This window comes from Patagioenas fasciata, chromosome 2, assembly GCF_037038585.1.
Source record: "Patagioenas fasciata isolate bPatFas1 chromosome 2, bPatFas1.hap1, whole genome shotgun sequence".
Taxonomy (NCBI): Eukaryota; Metazoa; Chordata; class Aves; order Columbiformes; family Columbidae; genus Patagioenas; species Patagioenas fasciata.
In genome coordinates, this window is record NC_092521.1 from 65702839 (window position 1) to 65726754 (window position 23916).

Sequence of the window (23916 nt, forward strand, 5' to 3'; positions counted from 1 at the left end):
AATAACTTTTTTTGTTGTTGTTACCTAAACATTACCCTAGGGTTTTATTTTAGTGAGGGAAAAAAAACCTTTCATGTTGCAAGTCTGTTTTTTAAAATAATTTCAGTATGAAATAAAAAACAATATTTACTTATACATCTTCTGTTCAAACCTTCGTACTTCTTGGGTGTTGTTATAGAAATGAGTGCTCCAAAACTGTAATGCATTTTTTTCCCATTTCTGCAGCATCTGGAGATAACTTACAGGTGGCAGATTGAGAAAGGTAAGTTCTGTCACCTGCCTGAGGTAAACTGGAGTTATGTGGCTGAGCAGGGCACAAAATGCAGGTTTCCTTCAGTTCTAGGACCAAGGTCATAGATTGTTTTGGACCTTGGTAAACAACCACAAATCTCAGTATGAGTCTGAGCTGCAGTCAAAAGCATTAGAGTAGCTCGTGTAAAACAGCCACGCTGCATTCAAATGAGGTAGCTCTGGGACTGGCAGCCGCAGCAAGGAACTGGGCCTGGGTACACTGCCCAAATATTTACCCTAATTTCCAGATAGGATGTTGCAGCTACCAGTGAGTTCCAGGCTGCTGCTTCTAAATTGTCATTGATAACTAAAGTTATTAAGCTAGCTGGGAGTGTGCACATGATCTGTAATCATGCTTTTGGCTGCCATTAACCATTGCTCAGGCTAATTCGAGTAACTATTGTGTATCAAAAGATGAGGAATGTCCCACAACTGAAATTATTGGGGTGCTATTTATGTACCAAAGAATGCAGTTGTTGATGCTACTGAGTAATCTAATTTATTTCTGAGAAAGGCAGCTGTTCCCAGCTTTGAGGCTGTTTAGAGGTTCAGAAGACCTCTGGAGGATAAAGCTTCTGTGTCCAAGAGCATTCAAGACAGTGAAAACCCATCCCATGTATTTTAAGCAGGTGGAAAATCTGTGTTTTCAGTGCGTGGAAAGATGGAAAAGAACAGTCCATTAGAAATGTGAGGTATGATGATTTTGTAAGAGTTTTCTATACCTTCAACGTAATGGCACAAATTTAAATCAGTCGAAGATGATGCCTTGGACACAGGCAGAGTGGCAGTCAGGGTGATCAGTGTTACTTGGTGGATGTCACACTAATTATGTACATCCAATAAATGAGTTAGAAAGAAACGACTAATTAGGAGTCTGCTCCAAATTTGTTGTAAGCCTTTTGATGAATATCAAGGCTCCTCTACACATAAGACAGAAGCATTCACTAACTATTTTCTGAGATAGGCTATTTCTAATTTTAATGTTTATTTATTAACCTCTTAGCATATCAGAAGATATATCAGAATTCTTCTCTGTAACTGTATTTCATCACTAAAGAGGTCTTGGGGTTTCCACATTATCTTATTCTAGGAAATGCATGAAAATTAAAATCTCTGGAGCTAAGGGCAAAATTAAAGAGCTAACCATATAACATCATTCATTAGTGACACAAAGTGATGTTTTACATACCAGAATAACAGGGTCCTCTTGATACCACTCTTATCTCTTTCTGATGCTTGCAAGCAGCTCTCCTGAGGAAGCATTCATTTTGGTAAGTGTCTCCATTTGATCCACAAACAGGAATATAGTTTGTGTCACACTGAAAAAGAAATTATAAAGTAACTCAGTCATAGAAAACCATGTGATTAATCTCAACTGCATATTAATACATAGGAAGATAGTTGTGTAAATATGATTACTAGCAGTGACTCATAACCCTGTTCGCTAAAGAAAGATTTAAAATATGTTAGTTTCTCAATATCACTATATGTATTCCTTCCAGATCACTGAAATAATAGTCCAACTCCACATGGGCTGAACATAGGAATTCAGTAGGAAAGATTAAAAGAACAGAATAACTATAGTGGGACTCATTAATGGCTAGAGGGAATATGACAAGCATCTAGAAGTATTTGAAGGATAAACACACTGAGAAAGGAGCGAACTTCTTGAAGATAATAAAAGAATGTATTACTAGGCACAGTGGGATGAAACAGAGCAAAGGAAAATTTTAGGTGAACAGTGCTTAAGGGGAGACTTAGTAATGTTTTGATCATAGAGGAATCTTTCAGGAGAGGTGGAAAACCATCATCGCCTCTCATTAAATTCATGAGCATCATGAGTCTGATTTAGTTGGTCAACAGCTATGATAATGCTTTTGTATTACTATACTGAAAAATTTTGTGCTCAAAGTTAGTACATATAAAAAAAGAAAGAAAGGAAAATTTATCATTTGGAGTGGCTTTGGCAGGAGCGGCCTCTATTTTGCTGTTTTCTTACATTCTAAGCAAGACGGATTATATACCCCTTGTGTATGTAATGTGTATTAAAATGCTGGAAAATACACTGAGACAGGCAATCCACCTAACACCTGCGAGTGCTGCATCTCTCCCTGAGGAACTGGAGATCCAAACCCCATTTCACTGTGTGGAGCTCTGGTTGGAGCTGCAATGGCATCTGTAATTACAAACACTTTTTGCATCTTTAAAACCCTAAGGCAAAGAAAACCCACAAACAACAAAAAGCAATGAAGAAAGACTCAGACTAGCCACCAAAATTCTCAGCCATGTGAAGTGTGTGATTAAACTGGTACAGTTCAACCAGCGACTGTTCACATAGAAATAGCAGCATTAGTTAAGCTAAACTGCCCCAAAATGCAGTTTCTTCTCCAAATTCCAAACAAGTGTCTACCACAACAGTTTCTTTGTGCTTTGGCATACACAAGCATCAAAATGTTCAATTTTTAGAACATTTTGAAGGGAATTATCCTTTCTCCTTTGTCATCCTGCCACAGATGACCAACTTGAGCTAAGCATACACAAACAGAAATAAATCATGCTGCCAGCTCTGAAAATTATTTCTAACGGTTTTGTAATACTTTCCCATAGTAAATAGCTCTCAGACATTCAACCACAACCATCAGTCCTGTCATATCTCACACTGAACAGTCACTTCTAGGGAATAATTAGACGGGCAACTCTTGGAATGAGCAATACTTTCCAATAGATAATTCTCTATTCAGTCTTAAAGTAGCTGTGTTATTTTAAAGCTGCAGGTTTCTGTCCTGAGGATAGAAAATGAGAGGCAAAGTGATTCGTTTTTTTTAGTTTGGTAAGACTTTAGCGATTTGGTGCAGCGCAGCCAAAAGTTCTCATGTAGACTCCTTTAGGAATGGAGTGGTTTTCTTGTGAGGAAATCCTCTAACAGCTTGAATGACCAAAAGGACAAAAAGAGCATCTCTCCATGGACAGGATCTGCTTTGTGCAGCAGCCCATGGGAAAATCCATCTGGGCTTCATCCAATGCTCTGTGATTGCAGAGTGCCCAGCATCTGAAGGGATATAAGGTTTACTCCCTATTTATATTCATTTTCCTATTATGTCTTATTAAAGCAGTTATCTTATTAAACTATTTGTTATTGAGCTTTTCTTACTGAGATCGAAAAAGAGCCCTGTGCCAGTTCTCTCTCACCTCCCCATGTCTGTCCATAACTCAGTAGGTGGTGATTAGGTTTTGTAAAACATCATCCAAATGACAGCAAAAGACCTTTCCAAAAATTTGGGGAACACATGTTATCTCCCACCTCCATTATAATAAAAAGGAAGTTATCCTTTTTCCTCACTAGGCCTGCAGAAACTCAGGATATCTTTTAAGGTCACTGCAAGCAGAGCACAACTGAATCCTTCAGCACGTCTCCTACAGTCTCATTCGTAAATTTGATTCTGGGGAAACAGGTAACTCGCTTTATGTTAGGTTAGATGACTTGATAAGAGAGGAAAAGCCTACAAGGTGTTCAGAGAGGTCGTGGCCTGCAGAGCTCTTGCTGCCATGACATTATAGATCTTTCGGTGACAACACATAAGTTTGTCAGCCACTCCATCTCCAAAGGGGATCCTTGGAGGGAAAACTACAAACAATTAATATTGAAAGTTTCAGAAGACTAAACAGTTAAGAAATGATGCCAGGTCAGGAGTGGTGGCAGATAAAGAGGAGGAGGAGGGAGTGGTGATGTCTGGAAAAGAACTGAAATCTCTGTGCATTTTCCTGAATCTGAGGGGTGGTTTAATCTGAGGGATGGTTTGTGCCAGCCTTGGCTTGAGTTCAAGGATGGCTGTGAACAGCTGTATCCCTCTGTGGTGGTGATAGTTGTAGCTGAATAATTAAGGTTGAGAGTTACAGGAAGAATTCAACCTGCTATATCTGAAAAATACACCACCTTCTCCTCACCTGTAGAATTCTTTCCTTAGTGTATAGGATTATTTTTTCAAGAAATATAGGTAAGCTTACAATTAGCCTAAAAATAATATTGATTTTAAAACCAGATTCTTCAAAACAAAGTATCAGGTTATCACATGGGCCAGTTCATTTTTTAGTCCTCATGACCTGGATATTAGGAAGTCATAAAATTTACTGTCTACAGAAAATAAAATACACCTTTGCTTAGCTTAGGGTTGAATTTCTTTAACTTTAAAAATAATTACTGGGTTTTGATTTTATTATTTTTCATAAATAAAAGTTAGAGATAGAGTGAAGGCTGATGACTAAACCTCTTCTCCCAAGAATTTTTTCTCCCTTTGAAAAGCAGTCAGATCCCATTTTTCTTATGGGATGTAAGCTGTAGGATGCCTTCAGCACAGGTACCCACCTGAATGACACCACATCAAAAGCCAGCTCTGAAACACTGGAAACCAAAACCAGTATATGATCATACACACACTGTTGCTATTCTGGTTCCCCTTGATTTATTATTTATTGGAAACAGAACACGATTATTTTGAAACACTGAAGGACAGCCCACTCCAGGGCCAGCTGATAACACTGCCACATCTTGCAGTTTTACCTGGAGTCTCATAATATTTTATACATTTGCCCTAGCTATAAATTGTGAAAAGAAAGAACTTCAGTATTCTTTTATCTAAAAAGCGAGGGGTGAGAGGGGAGGAAGGATTGCCATGATAGTTACCAAAATGTAAACTAAAGGCTCAAAAACCAATGAAGCAAAGTGAACTTGCTATTTACTACGTTTTGAAAGTTCAGAGGATTTTTTAAAATCAAATTTCCATACTTTTTTTTTTTCCTGAGGGGTACTAATTCACAATTTTCATTCGTAAACTTCATGATCACTGATGATTCTGTTACTATCTGGTATTCAAAATACCTTAAGATCTTTCAGGGTCTAATGTACCACATCTAGCCACCAGCAGAGTGAGTGGCTAAATGACACCCCTCTAAATCAGGGGTGTCAAACACATTTTCACATTTTCATAGGAGTACAGTCCTAAAATTATATTCAGCCCTTTGAAAGCAACTGTGAGGCTGATGTGGCCCCCGGTGAACATAAGCTTGACACCCCTGCCCTAAATACTGGGCATTAGAGTAAACAATCCATAATAAGTACCGCATTTGAAGTATAAAGGTTCATCTAGTATGTGTGACAAAGCTTGGACACCCTGCTCTGGGTCACCTGCCCTCCCATCTTGGGTCTCAGGGCAGGATGAGGCAAGGTGGGGATGAAGAGTGGGTGTCATTTGGCACTCCCCACTTTGGCTTGTACCGGTCACAGGTGGGGTTCCTAACACATATGGTGGCCCTTCGTTCTTCCCCACGTCACTCTGTGCTGCCAGCTGACTTACCAAAGTTATGCAGGGAGCAAATGTGATGCCACGCTCTCCACTTGCTCCCTGAGCACACCCTGGTGAAGTTCAGTCACGTACCATCCCAATCAGGGCCATCAAGGAGCCTATGGTTACACTATATAAGCCTGTTGATGAGCAAAATTTTTGAAGTGACGATTCTATAAATACTTCAATAGACCTAGAAAGATCAGTCAGAAATAGCAAACAAAAAGGTGAGCAGCCCTTACCTGGAATTGACATACACATTTCACACCATCGCCTTCTTCCTTGCACACTCCTCTGTATTTACATGACGATTCATCACACACTCTTACATCGGATTCCCTTACATTTAACTCTATGAAAAAAATAGAAAAAGGAGACAGAAAATAAATTGTAAGATGAGTAATTTTGGAGACTGCCTTGTTCTCAAACCCACCAAGCCACCCAGCTGCCTTACCCCCCTACAGAAATTAAAGGAAAAAAGCCAGGGCTTTATCCAGATTGCCTTGTGTTGGCTTCGTCCTGCTCCTCAGAGGCAGCTTTGTCTGGTTGGCACAGCAGCTGTAGCTAAATGTCACTTCATCACACAGATAGAGAGCAGGCACGTGTTTGCATTGCCCAAATTCCCTTCCATGTCCCCCTCTGCTGGGGATGCTCCAAGTACAAAACCTTTCTTCGCAAAAGTTGCACCTAGTAGCAGTCAGGACAGTTACATGACACATAGCCCATGTTTCTCGCCTGCTACCTCTTTTTGCCTTACTCGCCACAAAGGTCCTGAAGAAGAAAAAAAGCTAAAACATCAGAATTTCTCTGCCCAGTTTTGCAATCCCTGGCTTGCCTACACGCTTAACCTTCTAAAAATAAACCAGAGTGTGTTTAAACTATTATAATGTGCTCGCATTGTAGGACCCGGAGTAATGAACCAGAGCCCTCTGTCTTAGCTGTTGCATAAAAATACGGAGCAAAAATGCAGCTCTTGCCTCAGTAAGCTTGTATTTGATTTGAACTATATAGAGAGAGCAAAAGAGGTTATTGGTGGGATAATGGAAGTGGTCAGGGTTAGCTTACATGTGACCTTGCCAGGCTATGTGGGAATGGTGCTGTTATTATCAATTGCAATTAAAAGGTGAAAATAACACGAAGGGCTCTGGAAAAATCCCCTACCACTGTTTAAGGCTGCCCTCATATCAGAGGATATCATTCAAAGCTGTCTGTACTTCGTCTCGAGCCAGAAACCTCCAGGACACTATAGCAATACAGAGGAAATTCATTGATGGTGTTGTGATTTAAAATAATGACGGTGACTTTTAATAAGCATGGCCTATGCAGATAACTGGGTTAAAGAAAGCACTGAATGCCAGCTATTCAGAGATGGGGAAAGGTAGGTCAAAAGCAGAAGAAAATAATGCTTGCTGCCACTTACAGTCTTAAATAGGCAGTCACCCTCCTGCTCACAGCAATGTCAGCACTTCGGTATGACAGTGACAGACACCCTGGAAAACTGCTCCTGGGGGTTTACACAACATTATACACCCATACACATAGTTTATATAAATATATAAGTATATAATAATTTATGTAATAAATTATACTGTGTGTCATATGCTTCTGTATTTAATATAGTGTAATTATGTATTTTTTCATAGCACTAAAGTTACAGGATTACAGCCCAATGGAAGGTCCAGTTATAATCCAAACATTTTGTCAACTGTGAGAAAAAAAAATAAAAGAAATATTGTTTGGTGGTTTTTTTTCCCTATATGTCCATTATTCCTGAAGACATAAATGAGGAGGGCAATGTGTGTAACAACGGGCAGTTAGGTATCCTGGTTGCCATCACAACCCTGTGCACGTGTTCTCTAATGCTGTTCTTAATGTCGTCATTTATCAAACGGGAGTGCGGTGTTGTAGGGACCAAGTAAATGTGACAGAATATCGCAGCTTTTCAATTTAGTGTGTTCATAACTTGCTCCTGAAGGAAATGTGCCTTTCCTTCTCCTCGTGAAGATCTGTTCCATGAAGATGAACAAACTATCAAGATTAATTAAGGGGAAATGATTGTCATACCTGAAAGAAGGATACACCTTTAGGTGATACTGCATTTGAGAAAAATCAATTTATGAAAGGGAGTAACCAGATAGACAAATTACAGCGTATGCAGTCTTCAAAATCCTGTTTTCATCACCTCAGGAAAATAAAGAGATGCAGGTCCCCATTTCTCAACACTCCACTAAGCTTGCTGGACTTGGTGCTTCACAGCATCCTACCCGGTACCCCCAATCGGCAGAAGAAAGCCCTTGGCAGCTGCAACTTGTGCTTGAAATTCTGAGGGTCTACACGATGTCCAAGCATCCAAGCGGTGTTGTGCAGACCTTCGCTTGACCTCTGTGTCCTCTTGTGTGAAGAGGACACACGACTGCCCAGGAAGGAGCATCCTCGCCATGGTGGGGGGTGAGGGACCTCACTTTTCTGTGCGGGAGGAGAAAGAAGCCAGGGGTGTCCTACTAGTCCCCAGCTAAGCGGTTCAGCATCAAGGCTGAACCAGAGATGTACTTGTTCCTAACATAGCTATTGCTCTGTCTGCAAAACCAGTGAGAAAGGGAAAGATTTCAGAAGAAAATTATGGCAAGACAAGTGAAGATGGGGGTGGGGAGTGGGGCAGCAGCTCTTGTGAGTTCCCCTCACCTCAAGAAAAAAAAAACTTAATTAATTAAAAAAAAAAATCCACAGGAAGAATAAAGATAATAGAAAGCACACAGTTCTAAGGGTTACTTAATTTTAGGATTTGACTGCCTTCGCACATAAACGAATAAATACTGATGATAAGCTTTTTTGCCTGAGATCAATGCTGAGCAGAGAAGGTCATTCAGAGACCTGGGGCCAACATGATTTTCCAAAACTGTACAAAAGAAAAGATATCCTGGTGACTGGCACTTGAACGTGACAGAGGAACTTTATTCCATGACAGGATGCCACCTGATCCCTCCCTTCCTGTCAGTGGCAAATTCCAGCAGCTGCAAAATCAAGCGTCCGACATGTGCGTGATTACATCTGATGGAATCACAAGTACCAGGGAGTGCAGGGGCCATAATGACTTTGATATCTACAGCATTCAGTTCAGAAATGAATAGATGAGGATGGAGGTTAATAGAGCGATGTGAAGAGGAACCATAAATGTCTCACATGTGTGAAATATGCTCCTTCTTCAGTGGATTCCCCACAGAGAGAATTAAAATGGAGCTTTTGCAATTACTTCCAGAAGAACAGAATCATTATCATCGTATGTGAGAACAGGCCCATGAAAAGAGTAAGAACATGTAGCAAATGGTTTGGGGTAATTTCTTACATGTTTCTTTAATGACTATCGCAACTAATTTCCTAGACTTTTAGCAGATACAAATAAGAGAAAGCCTCAGTGTGATTCATTATGTACAGCAAGAAGATGGTAAGTAGTAATCCATCAACTCCCAGGAGAAAATATAATTAGTGCAATTAAATCAGCCTTCCAAATTTATGATAAAATTAATCTCCAAAGACCTGAAATAAGGTATCAAAAATGATTTGCTGATATCTGTTCAGCCAATAAACTTCCTAGTGGTGTAAGGACTGACCAGCACAGAGCAACCTGCAGGAATATGGCAGCAAAGACCAGCATCAAGGTCTTTTGGGTTTTTTTCCCCTCTTTTGAAATGAATTCACCTTATGACAATTTGATTCATCACTAAAAATGGGGAAAGCCTTCTCCATTTTGATGCCTTTCAGAAAGTTGAACTTTTCAGAAAGTAGAGTTTTTCAGAAAGCAGTAGTTCAGAGAACTTGAAGTACAGCTTAATAAAAGTAGCTAGAGATTGGCTTTTTGCCTGTGACCTCAAAACGCATTGCTCTGAGGCGTGAACCTCTTGGTATAGCTAAATTACATGTGTCAAAATGCTGAACCTGAATATGAAATCAAATTCGTAGGCTTAAGAACATCAAACATGTTGCTTCCATCTGGATACTTCGAGAATAAAGTGAAATCTAAGATGGGCAAATCTGGTAACTTCGTAAGCAATTTTTTTTTTTTCCAAACTCATGTTTCTCTTCAGGTTGGCAATAGTACATAGCAATCATGAATGGATATAAGGATGCAAAAAACACTCTTCCCATGTGGAGGTGAGCAGGTGGGTTTAGTAGCCGTGCTGCCAGATTTGGCCCTCTTGAAAATTTCAGCTGTGCCTGGGAACAACCATCTCTGCCTGCCTGCCTGTTTTCTGTTTCTTATGGGAAACAGATCCACCCCCCACTTCACCCCGCAAACAGGGGATCTGCTGGGACCCCCTTACCTCCTTTTCTTCTTGACATATGGATTTGGTACAAGAAGGGGAGCAGCTTGCACCATTCTCACTAGAAGGAAAGAGCGAAGCAGTGCAGGGTGCCTCACTGCTGCTTTTCTGTCCCACAAATTGTTTGCTCTTTCTGAAGTCAAGAGTCTGCTACTCTACAAGGTTAAAAGAACCCCCAAAATTATAAAAACAGCTGTAGTGGGTCAACATTGTCTTGGGAAAGGGCTCAGAGGAGCAATTATGTTGTATAAGGGTATGTTAGAGCCCACAAGGTATATTGGAGATAGTGGCATTATGACTGGGTGAGCTCTTAGGACCACAGAAGAGTCAAAATCCAATGTGCAGAAAACCTATAACCTACTTGATTTTGGTAGTCAGACTTATGACTTTGGCTTGGCTTTGGCAAACCATTCTGGTTTTGGCAAATTATTTTGGAATGACTGGAGAACTTAATGGGGAAAGAAAGAACACCTTTCCATTAAGGATTATAAAGTTGAGCTGCTCACATGACAAGTACGGTAATAGCCTGTGTCTTAAATCAAAACCTTGAATAAAACTTCACCTACCAGTCACACCCTTTGCCCTACAACGAAGATGATACCCAGAGACAGTTATTCCCAAGCACAGCCTGCCCATTTGAACCATGAAGGTGAGTTTGAGTGACATCAAAGCTAACTAAAATAACTGCAAAAAAGATTCTCCAGGGAATAGTTTGGATACCCCGGAACAAATCTGCTCATGTTCAGCTGCCAGCTCAGAACAAAACAGCACAGCTCTCCTGTAGGTCCTGTCAGTCCCATGCAGACATACAAGCATCCCAGGTGGTACTAGGTTAAGTTACTTTAGATTGTTGTCACCTAGAGTGACTTTGACATTGGCTCAGACACTTAGGTCACATGCACACATCTACACATAAACATTTAGCACCTTAATCTACAAGCTTGGCCCCATCCCACTGCTCTTTCAAAGTGCACCCAGTACAGCCATTCCTGCCACAAGTCATACAAATGCCTACGGAGCCATTATACAAAGGCTGTGGACAGGAGACATAATTTTGGGAGTCCCTGTGTGTGATACAGTTGTTCTGACACTGGTGAAATGCTGGCATACATGTTTGGAGTGAGACAGCATAGGTTATTCCCATTTCAGCCACTGGGTACAAATCTCACAGATAAATGCAAGTTACATGTACAATGGAACTTGTTTCTACCCATTTTATTGCAGGTCTTCAGCTCCCCACTGGTTCCTACTACACTTACTACACCAGTTCCCCACTTTAACCAATCTTTCTTTACAGCTCATCCACTACATTTTCTCTGTCCCCTTCAAAACATCAGAGCAACATTCCAGAAACAGGGCACTTCTGCTTTGCAAGTTGAAATAAGAAATTTAAGGGGAAAAAATCTCTGAAGTAGGGGGGGTCCACTTGCAGAGCCATTGAAGAAACAATGATCAAGCACTGGTGGAGAAGGGGCATTCCCCTTACCAGCATCATGCTACCCCAACAGTGAGAATAGCTAAGAACAGTCTTTTTCCTGGAGACTTCATGGCTTAAGATAGTGAAACCATATGTTGGACTCCTAGTTTGTACAACAGAAATGTGAAACGGGAACACAGACGTGGACACATGCACATCTCAGTTCTTTGCAGGAGATAGAAAGCAAAGGCTGTTTGGATGGTGGACACAGAAGGATACTTTTATCTTCTACCAGCTTCAGTGTGCCACATCCAGCATCGCTAACCAGGTATCTCTTACCGCAACTTCCGTGCTCTGTTTCTCTAGCAAAAAGCAAAATTAGGAGCCAAACTCACCTAACATATGCCAAATACTGAACCTGAAGTGTTGTTGCACCTGCTTTGTGCCTGTATGAAGATGGTTTATTTTAAAACAAACCAGCATGTGCTGTTCAAACATCTATCTTTAACAGTTCTGAGGGATACGGAGCCCCCAGGCTTTGCATCAATCTCTTTGACACCTGCCACCGAAGCCATTTGAATAAAAACACCTAGTATTTACTCCTGCTTTTTCTTCATCTCATGCTCATGAAGTGTTTCACTGAAACACAGCTCATCCTAGCAGACAGTGAGTGAGCAGCCACTGCTACCTGTCACTTGGTGGAGGAGGATCCCTGGCGTCAGCGCTGCAACCAAAGGAGCGAGTGTTGCTTCTCACTTCATTGATTAGAGTTATGGTGCCATCAGAGACTATGACCTTCCTAACAAGTATGTATCATTGACAAAACCTGAAAATGCCATTTATTTGGTAATTAATAAAGTGCCTCTGTTAGGTTATCCATATCTTTTTGCTGTCCCCATTCATTTCAGCAGTTGTGGATTACAAAAATCATGATAATTTGCACTGTGGAGTTTACATCTGTTGAATCTTCTCAGAATTTCTTCTCAGAAGTTGTCTGAGGTTATGGGAGAGGAATAAGAGAGCAGATAAAACCCTCAAAATCAGTAATTACTTGTCCAAGTAAGTAACACTCGCTCAGGTCGAACAAGTCAAAGCAAGACAGAATGGATCATGCTCTCTTGTTCATAGGAAAAAGTATATTTTTCAGAAAACAGAAAATAAGACAAACTCTTCTGGGAAATGATTCAGAGATAAGGAGGATGCCATGCAGAAACTGCATGTGATGGCTGTTGTCATTGATTTGAGGTGACATTTTAGCAAGAAACAACTTACAAGAAATTAAGAAGGTGGAGAGTGAATAGAAGGATAGAAAGGATTCCGATAGAAGGATAAAAATGAGGAAAAGAGCTCTTTCAAAAAGCAGTCAGAGAACAAAAAGAGGAAAATTAAAATATGTAACAAATATGAGTTTTAAATAACTGACACATTTATTAACTGAAACTTCTTTAAATAATTTTCTTTCACACTTGCATTAGAAGAAAAGAAATCATTGGAACAGCCTACATGTTTTATATATATATGAAAAAAAATAAATTAATTTACCCTAAAAAAAAAGGGACAACTGCAGTCTAATGGAATTAAGACACTCCCAGACATTTTTTTAATTGGTCAAGTAACAGATGCCTTGGGTGGCTGTTTTCAAAACAATCTTAAGCCGTATTACAGGACTACTAAAACCTGTTTTGTTGTGCCTTGATGCAATATTTAAGATTCAATTGTGCAGAAAAAGAAAGCTGTACTTTGGCTCTTGGGAATGCTAGCTGAGTGAATAAAGCTTGAATTATTTCCCTAAAACTACTTTTACAAGGCTGCATTAACATTTGATTGCTTCAGTGCTGTCCATTTTACCTAGGATGATTATACTGTTACATTTCTAGTCTCCTTTTAAAACAGAGAAAAACAGAACGCATACGTGCTGCTAAAGTAATTAGTATTCTTGTACACAATAGGAAACCACAGCAAATTTGAACAACTAGCACTCACACAGCAAGGTAACAAGATTGGCTTTGAACCTGAAAGTCTCCTACACTGCAATTATTCACATTACCAGTGTGCTTCAAACTAACTCTATTCAGTGTGAAAAAAAGTAAGGAAAGTGTCGTAGTGATGAGTGTCTGGATGACGGCTCTGTCAAAATATTGGATTCAGCCCATGGTGCATTTCTGTTCCCATCATGCAAAAAAAAAAAAAGTATTTGTGGAGAAAGATGAGGCACTTTTTTGTTATATGAAAAGCTTTGACAATATTTCAGAAATTATGTATAATCTATAGGTAAGTATTTCAGCGAATGGTACAAAACTACTAGCTGTGCAATTGGCTGGAGACAGGGAAACATGCCGTGAAAACTTGAAATGATTTTCTCTCTCATAAACACTTTTGTAGCGGGGTTTAGGCGGTACAGCCACCCGGCCTTTAGAACACAGGTCTGGTGTGCTTTTCTGCTAGCAGCTATCCAGAACACTGACTTCAAAACTTGCTTATAAAGCAGCGTCTGTCTTACTAGAAAAAATTCCTGAATATGATTATGCAAGGTTGTCATAAATAAGTTAGTATGTCACTGCATATTTTTACATGAAATTAAAATAAAATATTAGAAAATAATCATGCATATTTACAGCAAGACTGATTACAACATGTATTATCAATCTTTAGTTTCTAAGGAAACCAAGGCTGTGCAAGAGCAGCAGCTTTCCAAATGCGTCTCTGTTGGTTTCTCCCAATAACTTTTGCGCTCACTGGGTAATTCCAGCCAAATCTGGCAGCAGCAGAGGCCTAGGACCATGTGCTTTTTACAAGTTCATGAAAAATCAGTGGCTGCTTGGAGAAGAGGGGTCCAAAGTCATGCTAATTGGAGGAGTTGAAGGAACCTACACTGAGACAAGGTTCATGCAACAAAACCACAAACACATGCAATGTGTTTCTTTTCACAAACACGTGCAAGTAAGTGGTCATTGACTGTCTTCCACTCATGGCACTGTTATGCTCCTTGCATATTGAGACTTGGAAATTTAGACTTGGATCATGTAGACACTTCTAAACACATGGACTTTTCAGGATACTGGGTAACTTGTGCTGCTGAATGCTAACGCCTATACAAATGGATGCATTCTGGTATGATAGCTTTAAAAATAGTGTTCTTACACTTTGCCAGCCCTTTTCAACTAGTGGGACTCCTACTAAATTTTTCATTTGCATGAATTATAACATTAATTCCTGATAGTTGTGCAGCATGTGCAACTACAGTCAGTGGGAAATGTTATTTGTCCTTGTTCCCTTAACACCTACTTGCTCTGTCTCTCAGTCTGAAAAATAGATGATCAAATATCCAAAACAATTTCAAGTGACTTGCTAAGGTTGTTAGATCTTTTCTCTTCCCTGGCCCCCAAATTCAGGAGTTTAACTTGCTTTCTAGCATCATTGCCCACATAAGAACAACAGAGGTAAGCATACTGCTCCCATAGAAACTGTAGATTTGGCTAATGAATCCTCATCCTGAAGGGTGTCTTTCCATGTCAATTACAAACCAAGGTGAACTCTTTAGTTCTGTTCATAAAGTAAATCTGACAGTTATTTTCCAATGCCTGTAGAGGAATGACAAGCTGTTCAAACACTCTGGAACACCAGAGCTCTCATTTGTACTCCTGAAGAATCTGAAGGCCGATGCAAAGTAAAACTGTTACAAACCAACATAAAAGCAACTAATTAGCTTCCTTAAACACTGCAGGGAACTTCTTCTTTGATCTGTAGGTGACACACGTAACTCAGGTTGACTCTAAATTGCAAAATTATATTGGTCAAATTTTGATCCCATTCCTGGCACAAAACTTGAAGGCATTGCTTTAGTTCAGGGACTAGCTTGCAAGATCAAGAGCTGGAATAGAAGTAAAATGCATTCTTGAGCTTCCAGAATAACAGGATTTGCTTACAGGTAGAGGACGGATGGCTAATAGATCTACCTCGCCATGATGCTAAAAGCACAGCTCCTTCTGTTGTCTGCTCCTCACTTTGATTTCTTCTACAGCAGAAGAGAAACAAGCCCTGGTGTCAACAGCGCTCTAGTGCAAAGAAGATGTAGCCTTTCTACTACCACTTCAGTCATCTTTCCTCCCTCATCGTTGCCTTCAGACCTCTGTGCTGTGGTCAGAAAAAGGAGCCTTAGTCTCTGTGAGCAATAATAAGGGGAGCAGTAAAAGGGCCTGATCATGAGGGTTTTTGTCATTATTGAAGAGCTGAATTCAGTAAAAGCTTGAGCACATCAGAAGTATCTTAGTTTACCACAAAGCCCATACATTTTCTTCGCTCTCAAGGTCATGTAAGCATGTGCTTGACTTCAGCGGTCTGGAAATCCTAATGTGAAGAGAGACTCAGGCTCTGTACATCAATTTACATTTTTCTCAAGAAATGTTATGGAAGATGCTTGGCTTCTTACTGTTTGTTTTACTTCACTTTAAAGATATTTCAGGGACTGCGAAATTAAGGTTAAATATAAATGCTTCATTAACCTCACCTCTTTCCTTTTCCCTTATTCTTCTTGTGGTTCCAGTGTCAGAGAGATGTTGAAAGAGCAGCTGAGTCTTGATCCTTCAGAGCTCAACAAGCAGCTGTGTTTGCAGCTGGGGAATAGCAAGCCTGGTGATCAACTAATATACTTAGGGATGTGTTGCCCTCCTAGGAGCCATTTCCTTGTGACTTATTTTGAAAGATTAAAAATAAATTCCAATTTTTATTTTTTAATGAAAAATCTCTCAAGGATAATGGAAAACACTAGAGGAATCCTATAGGTTTTCATGGACCTTTGGGGATAAACCAACACCATACTGACATAGCTTATACAGCACAACTCCAGTTATTATGCACACTCTGTATGTGTAAATGATTGCCAAAAATTTTATGTTTCATGGGGAAAAAAAGAAATATATTAAAAATGCAAAATAAATATATATACACACAATCCTAACCCAGTATTTTCTGTGATTATATTTTCAGTGTTCAGTATTGGCTCCTATGCTACTCTCCTTTCCTTCCACTTTTCCATTTATCCCAATATTTTTCCTTTAGACTTAAAAAGACAGAAGAAAAAGGAAACTATCTGGAATGCAAAGTCCTTTCATTTTCAGCTAAAACCCAAAGAAAATAGGTGGTTTTGGTGAATTTTCTAGAAAAATACTATTTTCTACAAAGTGGTTTTCAATGAGGAACAGCTCTATTTGAAATGGTGTTTTGCCATTTAGCACACATAATCTGAGGCTCCAATCCTATAAATGCCTGGGCAGAGACTTAACTTTGAGCATCTATGCAATCTAAATAAACTAAAAGGAACTGATCATGTGTAAGATTAAGCATGCCTTTAAGTGCTTGTAGGATCAAGGACACAAGCAATTTTTTGAGGACCTGATTTTTAAGCAAATAATAATTAACTTGATTAGGGCTTCTGTCTATTGGACACAAACGCATAGAATTACAGTGTGGAGAAATATTTTAAGGCACCGTTTATTCTCAAGATTTGAAACTTTCCCTTAAAGGCAGCAGAAAATATCTGAAAATAAGTTGTTAGTGTATTAATCTACTCTTAATTATTCACTCTCTAAGGGGAAAATGCTGCTGTCTGCAAGATTATTTGATAGCAGAACTATAAAATGTGGCCTCTAAATATCTTAGTATTTAAACATTACTCATCACTTCCAGTCATTATCATTAACAGCTATGTGAAATATAGTAATAGCTAGAGGCTGCAGTGAAGATCATATCTCCCTTCTGAAAGACACAGATGAGAGCCAGTCCATTTCTTACAGCATAAGCAGAGAAGTCATACAAATGTGATAAAAATTAGATATGATCGTGTCCATTTCAGTGGTTGAGGAAGAAAAGTATCGAGCGATAAAATGATTTATCCAAGGCTACAACACAAGGCCAAGGCAGGATGCCACAACAGAACTTGTCCTTGTCCAATTGTTTTGCCACAAGGTTATCTTTCCTTACTCTCATCACCTTCACTTTAATAAATATGTTCAATACCACACCTAGAAAATCATTATGATCACCAAAAGCGGAGCACACAGAAAAGATTTAGGGAGTACTTGCCCCTCCGTTTAAAAAGTGGGAGAAAAATGAATACTAACTCGCTAAGGCTACTAATGTTAACTAAAGAGCTACGTTGATGTATTAGTGCAGCTTGTAGGACTCATTTGCTGTATTCAAATAGCTGATTGCTGCTCAGAATTCAAACTGTGCTACTGTGATAGAGTTTCATGCAGACAGCACCATGCAAATTCAGAAACGTGTCTCATAGCCCTGCTGGGAAAAGCTCTTGTTTATTCAGAAACACAACGTTGTATGGGATTGGCGCTTGAGCAGCAGCACACAGGTAGACAGAGAAGCCTGAACACACTTTCGGGGTGTGTTTTGCCTTAGGGAGAGTGAGACAGAGAGGCAAAGAGACAAATAAGAGGATAAGTCAGGCTCGAATCAAACATAGATACCATTTTCAGAAAGCACTTTGTCTTCTGGAGAGTGTGAGGAAAAGGATTTCTGCTCTGTGATTTCTCCCACTGTCAAGCAGCTCTTGCCCATGCAGGCAGAAACTGGATCCAGAGTATCCAAATGACATTTTCCAAAAATGCCAGCAGGTCACTTGTCATCTGAAGGTGATGAGGGCAACAAAGGTTTTGAAAGACTTGCAAGATCTGGAAACTGTAAACTTGTAATCAATCTTATTTCTAAGTTTACGGAAGTGGAAAAGCCAGCCAAACTTACACATGAATTTCTGAAATAAATTTCTTGTATGTATAACCTCCATGCTATTGCAACACAGACTACATGTAAAACTTGACAATTCAGATTGTGATCATAGGATAGGAAGATCATTGTTCCAGAATCAAATTTCAAATCTAATTCAGTTAGTAGAGCCTGATACCCATCTTCTCTCTGGAAAAGTCTGACTTGGCTTTGTCAGAGGAAATCAGAAAAGTATTTTGCATGGCACAAGTACCCATTCAGTGACACTTCTGAAAACTGTTTTGGAAGCTCTGCAGAGATGGGAGACCACCTCCAACTGAATATCTAAGCAGACTGACAGCTTGAACACTTGGCAAGGTATTTATCATTACAACCTCCCCTCTGCACTAGTATTTCCAATGTTAATAGAGACTGACAGAGCTGAGACAAAGAAAAAACTTACAGAAAATAATCTTCTTGCAATTATAATAATTATGAATGTTTTCCGTAAGCTCAGTCAATCTCTTCATGCAAGATTTCCACTGACACTGTTGATCAATTATTTGTACACAGGATTACTGAAGGTCCTGTGAAAACAAGCAACTGGAAACATTTTCCCTCCAACTCCCTAATGCTATTCACAACAGTTCATACAAACACAACCTTACTTGTAACCAGGTGAGGGAAATCAGCAGGGCTTCACGGCCAACTCTTACATATTATATTCTGCTCCCAGCAGCTGTAAATTCAACACTTCGCTAGGCATTAAATTTACTCTCAAGAAACATTTTCTAAGAGAGATGACAGACTTATTGCACTGTTGCAGCTGTGGATACAGATGGCAGTGTGCCAAAACTCCAAGAAAATTTTAAATTAGAAATCTGACCATCTGCTATAGGCGGGGAAAAGGGTTTTCATACCCAGGCTCCTCCCCCAGTTTTGCAATTTTCTTGTTACTGAAACGCATGATGTGGCATGCAACAGATGCCATATGCTTTCCAACGATTTCTTACTTGCAGCTGATAAGCACTGGAATGTCTTAAATATGGAAGAGAATCAGGAATTCATTCTTAAATTGCATGATGCTCTGCTTTTACTTGGCCTATGACAAAGCAGGGTAGTACTTTGCAAAACCTTCCAGTTATTTTGGGATACTTCCTATAATAAAATCTGCTTAGGTTTACTTGTTACTTGAAACAGGGTCAACAAGAAGAACATTACATTTTTTATCACCATCCTAACTAGCTATTCAGTTAACACACATAGCTGGTGTATCTTTAAACATTAAGGTAAACTGTTTAGCAGCTTCTTTAGGATGTATTAAAAAAATAGAAGGAGGACTCTCTTCAGATAGAAAATTATATTTTGGGTGTTTATTCCTCATACAACAATGTTATGAAATTCTCAATAAGTATATAACATTATCAATACATTATTAATGCTATCATGGTGGCTACATTGCTTTTCTATAATTCCACATCGTAGCCTAAAAGAATTATATAAAAGTATAAAAATGGACCTAATGTATCACGTTATATATTCATAGATGGGAAACCACACTATGTACTGGAACACAGATGAGTATCGCAGGTCCTGGCACTAAAATGTACACCCCAGTAGCTTGTTCAGTCAATAGAGGAGATGACTATATAAAAGAAGATTCTAGTTAAATATATGCACTAATACTAAATCTTAATTGTATATATCATTGGAATCCTCCATGCATTATTCAAATGATCAGTTTGTTTCTATTTTTGCTATACTAGGTGGGGGGAAAAACAAGGCCTCTGAATTCATCTACAGCCATGGACACATTCCTGTGCGATCTGCTCTGGTGAACCTGCTTTAGCAGGTGGGTTGGACTAGATGATCTGCAGAGGTCCCTTCCAACCCCAACCATTCTGTGACTCTGTGTGATTTTGTAATTCAGTGTTTAAATCCTAAAGACAAAGTCTGCACCCTACCTTGGCCCTCTTTGCACGGAATGAAGACATTTGGAATATCTGCTGTGTGGTATTTTTTTTTGCCCAGAATGCTCTTTGCAATCTGAAGACATAGCTGACATACCTTTAGAATACTAAGAAGTCACAAAAACTACTATAAACACATGAGAGTGTTTAGGGACAGAGAAGTCACATTTCCACAGCGGTGACATTTTAGAATTACTATAAAGAAATGCCAAGAAACGTGGCCAAGTCTTATTTTTAGTACATGGCTTTTATAAACAGATCATACCTGATACTGATGGGCAATTATGCAGTCACTTTATCAGCTTTCTACCCTTGTTAAATTCTTGTCACTCTGTGCAGGTTTCCCACAAAAACTGATTTGTGGCAAGTCTCTTGGTGATTTGGTGACTATGGAAAAACATTCTGTCTACACAGGCTGTCTGAAACATTAAGATATCAAATACATAAATCTGCTATTGTGCCACTGCAGGACATCAAAAACATCATTAATATGTACTCTGTAATACCGAAGATGTCCGCAGGACTTTAAAACAGAACATGAATTTCAAAAGAAAGGTAAGTAGTAACTCAGATTGAAATACAAAAGAGAATAGATAATGAAGAGCAGTGAAAAGAGTCAGAAAAAGGATAGCAGGCATTACCAACAAATAAGAAAATCTCTTGGGAGGGCTTCAGTAGTTACTCTTAGCTGCCCCGCATAATAGGAGTTTTCAGCATTGCTTAGTGGCCATGTAATCTTTTTAAAATTGATTTCAAACCATAAATTTAACATCTTTATTTTAAATTTAGACTTTAGACTTTCATTAAAAGGGCTCACAGCTGGGTGCTTTTAGAAGGTTTGGGGGAAAAGAGCGGGCTAGAAGCACTTGCTGTTTAGAACAGCATGCGTCTTTTATAATGTCCTTTGCTGGTGCCATGCAATTTTACAAATTTTTGTGCATTTAGAACTTCATGCCTTTCCTCCCAGTTCATGCAGACTTTTGAAACAGCCATTAACCAACACATTAATGTGAAGACCAAATGCTTTGTGTCGAATGCCATCGTGTGACACTTATTGATATGTTTATGCAAAACCCTATTGCAGATTTCCAAGATTGTCTCACTGTATTTATGTGTCTGAGCCATGGTTTTGTACTGAGAACAATAAGCAGCTCCTATGTTGAGCACATGTACCGAAGCTGCCCTGGGAGCAGTCCTTCGGGACTCAGGGGAGAAGGAACACAGGACTGAACTTTACCACTTCTAACTAGCTCAGAGAGTGTGAACCCCCAGAGCGACCCAAAGAAATGTGTTTTCTTTCCTTATCCTATTCATTTCTTTCTTCTCACCACAGAATATTAGCCCCAGTCATCCTGCATTGCTCAGCTGGACCACATCCTCCAGTGGATGGAAAGGACCTTTGAAATAATGCAACTGGAAGACTAAGTGATCACCCTCAAAGTTCCTCATGTTCCTCTCTCTGTTTCCAACTCGTTTGTGAAGCTATGTGCATTTTCCCTGTTTTGTAATATACAGAAAAAAAAAAGCTTTGACAAAGTCACATATTCATTCATAACTATGATCTTGCATAATTAAGATGACTGAAAAAATCCATAATTCATTGCTAGCATTAAAATGTAAGATATAAACAAAACGGGCTGAAAAGTTAATCTTTGAGAAGCATTGTGTAGAACGCATGAACAATTTAAAACCTATCATCGTGGGGGAGGAAATTTTATCCTATTTTATCTGTGAGCAATCCCAACTTTATTCTTTCTTTGCTCAGCTCTTACCTTTCTCTTCTAAGAGTTGCCATCTCATTTTCTAGTTTTCACAGTGACTTTGGGTCAGCTTTCAACCTGGAACTTGTATTTAGGTTGGAACACATTAGCAGCTGACCCTTTGGAGAAGAAACTGCATATGGGTGGGTATTGCAAAAAGTACCATTCACATTTAGAATGTTTAAAAAGTAAATATAGCATTTTTAAAGTAAATAAATAAGAAAACTGTATAAAAACGGATTATGGGTTGTTGTAGGCTACCCTACAGTTTTAAACCAACTAGGGGACCAATTCGTATTGTAAACAAAGGTAGAGAATAAAGATGGCAGCAAATCTAAAGCAAAAAAGCAATTATATGAAAATGCTATTATGCAGCATGAGTCTACTTCTTGTAACCTCAAATTTAGAAGCAATGATGGGTCAGTAGTTCTGTTGTTGGAAACATTGACTGCAAATAGAGTGTCTAATATTTTCTACATGCACAGGTAAAGATTATGCTGGTATTGATAAGATTTGTATGTATTACAGAAATGAAAACAACTTTTCTTGCCCAGGTCCAGCACAAGTTACTTTATCTGAGCAGCAAGACAGTGGCATTCTCTGATTTTGTCTCTTGAGCCCTTTTCTCACCTATTATATATGGTTCAAACATTTCTTTAAATAAGTTACTAAAAATAAATGTAACATTTCCCTTCCTTTTGCCAGCATCTTCATTTGAGATCTATCTCTTTAATGGTCTGTGAAAGCAAAAGCCTGTACAACATAGTACAAAACACAGATACTAAAATACTGCTTCAGTCATCATGGGAGTATTTTCTTTCTTTTGGAATACCTGAATGTTGTAATTCTTACACCCTTTCCTTATCATTATGGCATTTATGCTTCCTGTGTCTGCCATTTCAAATTTTTCTTAAAGGATCCTAAAGGTCACGTGCTCTGATTTTTTTAGTGGCATTTGAAGAGGATTCTTTGAATGATGTTCATTCAGTATTGCAACTTTTTTATTGTTTTATTTAAACGACTTTATTAATATATTATGTTAGCACCTTTTTGCAATTGCTTTCTACTCCATAGCTTTTAATACTTTCTATGATAAAAACGAAACACTGCATTTTTCTTGTGTGTGAGTGGGATTTATACTTAATATAAACTTTCCAGCTTCTGCATTTGAGTGAGTGCTCCAGACAAGTCTCAACTACTTAAGGTGGAAATGTGAGCACAGGATGCAAAAGAGTCTGTCAGTACTCCCTAACCAGCCCCACAATCTTGATAACCAGGGGTTCATGGCTGCAAAAGTGGTCACAAGTGCTTCTGCCCTCTAGTCTGAGTGAAAAGTCAGATGATTTAACCCTCCAAAAATCCCCTGGGACTTTTACAAGTCGTGGAAAGCTAAAATGGAAATAAATACTGGTTTTATACCTGGTTGTTATATTTCAGATTATTTTAGATCCAAAGCCCTTTGGGCAAGGATCCCTCCTGTAGGCTTGTCCTGGTTTTGTTAAAAACAAGTTTCTCTTTTAGTGAATTTTGCCTGTCAGCTAAAGCCTTCATATTAGCTGCATTTTCCTGGAGAACCAGACACATGTTTTGGTTAAACCTAGCAATGGAATGCAAACTTATTGATAAGCACGGATGGACATCTCGTGAGAGGGGCAACGGGAAACCGGTGACCAAGAAGCTGACCAACTGTGCATAACATTCCATTCATGTGAATACTTCATATAAAAGTGGGAGATCACGAGGATCTCGTCCCTTTTCCCTTTTTTTTCATTATGGCCGACATTAGGAGAGGACCTTGCGAACTGAGGCCTAGTGACAGACTGAATCCAGCTCCGGTTGGCTGCAGAGTCCAGTCCAGGACCTTGGGTGCCGGTTCTGCAGTTGCTGAGGCTTTCAAGATTGGTTTTGTATATATTTTGTATTATTTTCTCTATTCTTATTAGTAGCATTAGTAAAACATTGTTAATTTTCCCAACTCTCTTCTCTCTGTCCTTCTTTTCTTCCTGATCACCTGTCCTTAGTGGGAAAGGGGGGGAGAGGGAGGGGCAAAAGGGGGAAAAGAGGGGGGAGGAGGTTAACAATACATCTGCCAGGGTTTTATTGTCA

General features: G+C 39.2%; 1 protein-coding gene across 1 annotated transcript in view; it reads right to left on the reverse strand.

The window, feature by feature from the left end:
- Positions 1 to 23916, reverse strand: part of TMEFF1 (transmembrane protein with EGF like and two follistatin like domains 1) — a 125828-nt gene that overhangs the window by 46864 nt on the left and 55048 nt on the right. The window contains exons 2-3 of the mRNA XM_065830896.2: positions 5873 to 5982; positions 1481 to 1610 (exon numbers count right to left, since the gene is read on the reverse strand). Coding sequence (XP_065686968.1) covers positions 1481 to 1610; positions 5873 to 5982 — 240 coding nt within the window. The remainder of the gene's footprint in view (positions 1 to 1480; positions 1611 to 5872; positions 5983 to 23916) is intronic.